The 7,350-nt window shown below is 38.2% G+C and overlaps 1 protein-coding gene across 1 annotated transcript; it reads right to left on the minus strand.

The window, feature by feature from the left end:
- Nucleotides 1-3,669: 3,669 nt before the first annotated feature.
- LOC148019721 (lectin-like) lies at nt 3,670-5,055 on the minus strand. Its single transcript, XM_087700824.1, has one exon. The coding sequence runs from the start codon at nt 4,955-4,957 to the stop codon at nt 4,052-4,054; it is 906 nt and encodes a 301-aa protein (XP_087556950.1). The 5' UTR covers nt 4,958-5,055; the 3' UTR covers nt 3,670-4,051.
- Between the last annotated feature and the right edge of the window lie 2,295 nt (nt 5,056-7,350).

Genomic DNA, 7,350 nt, shown 5'->3' on the forward strand with positions numbered 1-7,350 from the left:
GGTAGTAGAGGTAATGTGCCACTTGAAGGATGCAAAGCTACAATAGCCTAGGTGGTGTGGATAGTGTGAAATGGTAGTGTAGGAGCACTAAGTGGGAGATAGAGCAAAGGGGAATTGTAATAGTGTGGCAAGAGAGAGAAAGAGAGAGAGGAAAAAATTGTAATAGAAAATAAGGATGCAAGCACCTCTCTCTCTCTCTCTCTCTCTCTGGAAGATGGGAGCCTTTAATTATCTCTCCCTCTTGCATACGAGGCGATAGGGATCTTGTCTCCCTCCCCCCCACTCTTTCTCTCTCTCACAAGTGCCATATGGTGTCAATCTAGATGTATTGATCACTCTTGCACTTGGTGGAAATCACAAAATCTCTCTCTCTCTCTCTCTCTCTCTCTCTCTCTCTCTCTTTGTGGAGGCAATAGGCTACAAGTACTCAAGCCTTGATTTGATGTATGCATCTCTTTCATGCATTAAGGTGTCCACTAACCTTCAATTTCATCTTTTTACTCTCTAGAGAGGTTGTAGCTGGAGGAGGGGAAGGATGTTGAAGAAGAGCACTTGATGGGAAAGAGGATGATGTGAAAAAGAGCACTCTGTAGGCAATGCCAATTAATAAAAGGCATATGGTAGGTAGGTGGGAACTTTGCATAGGTGATGTTGCTACTTAGGGAGGTGAAGATATGGACTCAACTAATGTGCTATTGAGAGTAAGTTGGACACCATGATATATCTAGCCATTGCTCAACTCAATAATATGCTTGAGAGTGGGTAGAGTCCTCCCAACATCTACACGATGTTATTGCCTAAAATCCAAATCCATTGTCCATTCTAATACTCTTCTCAAATGGTATCTGTGAATACCATTAGCTACTTGACTGAATGAGCTATGGTGCTTTGGAAGTACTTTTACTGCTATCTTTCTAGGTCACTTTATGAGTCTTACAGAAAGATCTAATGTCTTATTGGCTCACAACTTTTGGGCACATTGAATTTTATATGTTTAGCATTTATTTAGAGAAACAACCAACAAAATTGATAACACTAACTATAGTCACACTATGCTGGCTATCCATCGGTCTAGGTGTCACCTCAGTAGTTATTCATCTTAATTTTGAGCTACTTATTAGTTGTAATCCCAGTAATAAATCTTAATAATTTATTTATCAATTTAGTTATGATTTCATGTTTTATTTCTTCTCTCTCTCAATTAATAAGTTTTTAAATGAACTTTCTTAGCTATTAATGGAGACAAATTAGTAATTTTTAATTTAATGTACATAATCTTCTCTCTTAAAATATGAAACCTCTTTATTTGTCTCTCTTTCTCTCTCAAAGTAGTTGCTAAGTGTAAATTAATTACTTATTTTAAAAATATATTCACATATTTATTTATATTTTTGTGTTCTCTTGATTTTTTTCTCTCTTTTTTAATTATTGAGTTACTTATTAACCAATTGGTTAATTACTTAATTATATTATGTAATAATTAATTAATCAATCAATAAGTCATTATATTTAATAATATATATTTATTTTTATTACTTCTAAAATATAAAACCATTTATTTATTTAAGGTTTGGATTTTTCTCTTTTTTTCTCTCACATCAATTGGTTATTTTATATTAGATCAATTAGTTTTCTAGAATTAGCTACTATTGATCCATTAATTAGTTAATAGTTATCTAGAAGCTAGCCAATTATCAATTTCAAATTTTATATATGTATCTGTCTTTGTTTGTTTGTGCGTGCGCATGTGTGCGCGCGCGCACACACACACAAAATCAGTAAGTTAGCATCTAGTTATTGATAGATACTAATGAGGTAATTGTTTAGTTAGTTATTAATTAGTTACTTATTTAGCTATTAAAATGTAGATGTTTAATTAGTGCCTTGATTGTCAATAGAACTTGTGTGAAGTACCAATTGAACATGTGTTTTGAACTCTACTTGGGATGTAGTCTCTTAGAATGCACTCATTTTTAGCTATGTAAAAAATTAGAATGTGACAAAGAGAGAGAGAGAGAGAGAGAGAGAGAGAGAGAGAGAGAGAGAGAGAGAGAGAGAGAGAGAGAGAGAGAGAGAGAGAGAGAGAGAGAGAGAGAGAGAGAGAGAGAGAGAGAGAGAATAATGATAATAATAACAAAAGAAGAGAGAGACAAAGAGTATTTAGAAGTTAATCTCTCTCTCAAATGTTAATAGAGATAAACTTCTTTAATAATATATATGGATATTAATTATATATGTGTACGAAGTGTAGAGTTCTCTTTATAACTTGCATTTTGAAGGAACATCCTTTGTAACTAACTCTTTACTAATATAGGAAGGTGTTGAACTTGGAGACAAGAGACATGCAAAGTTCCCTAACATCTCATGAACATATAAGAAGGTTTTTGAACGTAATAATCACATTTTCGGCCTTATAAAGTATATTGAAATTTGAGAGACATTTAGAAATGAATGAGTTGGATCAATCCTTTATACAAAGTTTGGATTATGTTCCTTATATCAACCTCCCATAACGTCCCCTTTTTGCCACATGAAATATGCCTTTGAATCCTAGTGCGAAGCATTGGGAGAACATCAATGTGAAGCACCGGGAGAATTTAGGTGGAGAGTGCCTAGTAATGCTATTCACGATATCTCCTCCTATACTTCTAGAAACTGAACATTGTATTACCATCTCTCTTCCACATGTGGAAAAGATAGAATGTAATAGATGGCTAAGTTAAATATAATTAGTATGTATTCATCCATAGAGAATTAGATTGAGCTATAATCTACAAGTAGTGGTAGCAAGGTAGAGCATTGGGGCATTCTAGAAGGGCTCTACAGAAAAAGCAATAACCTTGGGCCACATATCCGATAAATAGACACATGTATAGGGTTGCACTCTTAAATTGAAAGACTTGTTATTATATTGCTTTCAAAATACGCACTTACTTTTAGTAAGATCATAGTTGCTTGACCTTTTGCTCATCTAAATTCAAATGCCATTATGTTTTAGAAGTGTATCATTTTTGTTCCCCTTGCAATTTGAGTGGATGAATTATTTAGTAGTACTCTTTAAGCACACACAAAGGTCAAGGGTTATTGGGATATATGACGAAACACATAATGAATATTAAATAGGTCCAAACCAAAGTGTTGTTGAATTTTGCAGATCTTGTGGTTTTCAAGTGGAGGGTAATGGAAAAGAAAGAACATTGTGACTTTTCAAATGTATTTTATATATTCAATATGATAGATAAATACATACCCTAATGATGAGATATGAAAACAAAATGAAAGCACTTGGCATTTGGTCTATTAGAAAGAACATTGTGACTTTTCAAGAGGGTACTTTGGATATGCAATACAATAGACAAATACATATCCTAAAAGATGAGGTATGAAAACAAAATGAAAACACTTGGCATTTGGTCTTTTAGCTATGCACATCAAGAAATGTTGCTAAGTGAATCACAAAATGTACAATAACTTTTAGTAAATGACTAAAGTTTAAAGACTAGTTAATCTATTCCATTTCTAATTTCTAGTCTAACTTTGAAATACCATCCAAGGCCTTGAGAAAACGTATAAGCTTCTCAAATTGAACATTGTGAATTTGTTTCATTAATTGATTGCAAATAATTGAACATTGGGTTGCTATTGGTGGTAGCTTTTGGGGTCATTGCGATGCAGGCCTAAATTTGACACACGATTTTCTTGTTTTTGGCTATTTGCCTATCAAAACAAGTAAAAATTTCTTGTACTTGCAAATGACATGTCTTGTTAAAGATGTCGTGTGTTAGTTTTCACTATATTCTGTATAATATATTTAGATTTCAAGATAATTTGATATATTTAGATAGTGAAAGGTACGTCAACAAACTTAGTAGTCACGTGAAATGATAGGTCTAGTCCCGAGAGAGAGAGACGGAGAGAGAGAGACAGAGACAGAGAGAGACAATGATGAGTTTGAACTATCACAAGAATATGCTTAAGATCATAGGGAGAGAGTATTATTTGCTATGTATTGTATAGTCATTATTTCTAGACCCGTATTATGTATCGCGCCTTAGAAGGAACTGCTCCAGCTCCATGAGAAGAGATTGTGCGTCTCGACAGAGCCGCGAGAGGCCGAGGAGAAGCCAACGAAGGCCTTACCGTCCGCAGACAGATAGTCACAGAGGCGGAGGGAAGGGGCCGATAGCAGCGGCTTTGCATGTGCGGGCAGGCTGGGCGCTTGTGGAGGGTAGGGACCGGTATAATTGACGGCGTACACGCGGAGCAGCTGGGAGGCTGCATTATAACGGATCCACGCCGTCACGTACAAGCCCGAGTCGAGTACGATGCCGGAGCGGCTGAGGGGGGCGACGTGGGCGGATCGCGAGGCGCCACGAGTGTTGAGGCCGACGTGGTTGTTGTCGGGGTCCCAGCTCTCTTGGGATGTGTCGAACTCGATGGCAAGGGAGGTGGAGTAAGCAGCGCTGCTACTGGCGCCGGAGCTGCTGTTGATGGGGCGATAGAGGCCGCCGAAGAGGCCTTTGGTGAGAAGCAGAGGGGGGTCGGGGCTCGGCGAGGATACAGAAGTGCTGACGATGAAGAAGGCTATGCCGTCCCCTCGATAGTCCGGCCGGTCCGACACCCCGAGATTCATCTGGAACGTGAAGGAGGTGTCGAAGGAGGAGGCGGCGGCGGCGCGTGATGATGACGATGATGCTCTGCAGAGGTCGACGGGCTGGCCGTACAGCATCCTGCCCGCGCCCGCATCCAGGAACGCGTCCGCCACCCCCATCGTCAGCTTCACCTCCTGCGGCCCATACACAGATGCATCCCCCTCGTACGTGAAGTTGCTGTCCCCCGCCCCTCCCCACTCGAACCTTAGTCCACTGCACACACTAATCTCGTCGCTGCAGCTCATCCAGCACCATACCATCAGAACCAGCGTGACCAGGCCTCGCCGGCCCATCACAAACACCATCTCTTGCTTTACAACTATACAATCGCCTGCTTTACAATTATACAAGACGAGCTGATCCTCAGAGGCCTTATCGAGAGTTATCAACCACCACTTATTACATGCAGATCTCAACGCCTTATCGAGCTAGTGATCCCCACCGACGGTCAAAGTCCACACACCTTTCACGTTTAACAAGTCAAAAACGCCCACTTCAAACTTCAAAGCTTTGCCACCTCCTTGTTTATTTTTCCGCCAAAAGATATCATTATACTATGCCTAATGCACCAAAATTCCTAATGTAGTGTATCGGACTTTCCCATTTAAATAAAACACATTTAAATAAAAAGCTTCTAATCTTATCCGTTCTAGACACTATAAGAGTCTAGAAGCTCTTCCTAGAACCAAACAAGTGTTAAGTGACTTACATTACACCATTCACATTCATAAAATTTTTAAGAGTAGACACCAGATATGTATTAGAAAAAGGAGTAAACACATTGGAGCGTACGTGGGGCCTTTAGAGTTTGTAACCTCTAAGAATGATAGGCATGCCCTCAATTTAATTAATTGTTTAATTCATTCTAGAGACATTAGCCGTCTTTCAAAGTTCACAGTTTCTCGAAAGTTTGACATTTATAGATGGAAAATTTTGAGAGGACTACTTCAAGTTCCCTTCAAACACCTGACAAAGTCAATGCACTCACACATATAAATTTCAAAAGCAACTCCATTGTGAATGGAAGCATTTGATTAGAGAGGTTCTCCATTGGAAGCAAAAGGCACAACTTGTGCAATAGTAGTGCACTCTTTTTTAGAGAATCAAGACTATGTGATCCAAAATTCAAATTTAGCCATATACATAATGGGACCTAAAAGGTGATTGTTATATGTCATCATCTCTTCCTAATGTTATGTGAAAAACATTGTAATACTATTCCATGATAAGAAATGATAACTTTGTTGAAAAGGATTAACTTTTTGTAGATCATCTATGTCCTTACTAAGTATTCAAAAAAGGTTTTGGGTAGATGTTACATCACAACCACCCACAATTGTAGCCAAAATCACGATAGAGAAGAAGACAATTCGCCAAATTGCATCTCTCTCCTTCAATCCAAAGATACATACACACACATGCATGCACATTTTGTGTGTGAGTGTGTAATGTTTCCACACAATAAAAGTTAGTTGGTTAGTTCAAAAGTTAGTTAGTCAATTAATAAGTTAGTAATGTTACTAACTAAAGACTAATTAAGGTAAAAACTAACTAACATTAATAATTAAGTATTTTTTAATTAAAAAGTATTTTATTTAGAAAAATCGAGAGTCGTAAATTCGATATTTTTCTCGGATTGGCAAGGACCATAGCCACCTTTCATGTAAGTTGCAACGTGAACGAGACTTATGAGCTATATTAATCACTAGTATTAATGTGTATAGTTTAGATGGTCCAAAAATATTAGATTTTGGGCAAAAGTAGTATATTTTAGATAGTTTAGATATTATTCAAAAAAAGATATGGAGATTTCTAGAACTGGATGTCATTTAAAAGAAAAGGCAAGTGATGTTTTAGTTAGTTTGGGAATTTTATAAAAAGGAAAAAAAATAAAGAGAGGATTTGCAAAACTGCGCGCGCCGCGATCGCATTCCACAAACAGAAAACAACACTCCGAACAAAGAAAAGAAGAAGGAGTGAACTAGAGCTTTCTAATCAAGTGTCTTGGGGTTTTACCCCCCTTTCGGAGCCAATGGAAACATCAGATTTATGATTTGAGCATCAGATCACTGATCTTTCCAAGATTCCCCTCCACAAAGAGCTCCACTTCTCAACCACAAGCTCTCTTCTCTAATTCACTATAAATATGATGCATGGGGAGGCACAAGAAAGCATAAGGAGACCCCGAGAGGCTGCGAAAGAGAGGTAGAGAGAAGGATACCCCTCCAAGAGATTATGTGTGTGTGTGTGTATGAGAGAGAGAGAGAGAGAGAGTGAGAGAGAGAAGGAGACCCGAGAGGCTGCAAGGAAGAGAGTTAGCTCAATTCCCTCTAATTGGATCCTCGACTCACCCATCTTCTCTTACACTCTCCCATCTTGAATCTATTCCGCCTTCTTAATCTTTTGAGTCTACTTGTGGACGATGGCCCCAAAGGGAAGAATGTCACGTACGGATGGCAATCCCATAACCAACAACGAAGCTTTGGGCAAAGGCATCACTGTCAATCCAACTGCGGTTTGGGTTGTAAGTAATGTATTTCCAAATTGATAGATGCTTGTTTTGATTCTCATATGAGATACGTTAGGCCTCATACTATGATGGACGAGTATAGGTCATCGGAAGGGATAAAATTTTCTCACATATTCAAAAGATCGAGCTTGCAAAGTGCATGTATTAAGGAAAGCTAATTGCACCTAG

Source organism: Lygodium microphyllum, chromosome 19, assembly GCF_053477565.2.
Source record: "Lygodium microphyllum isolate KBCC chromosome 19, Lygodium_microphyllum_v1.1.10, whole genome shotgun sequence".
Lineage (NCBI taxonomy): Eukaryota > Viridiplantae > Streptophyta > Polypodiopsida > Schizaeales > Lygodiaceae > Lygodium > Lygodium microphyllum.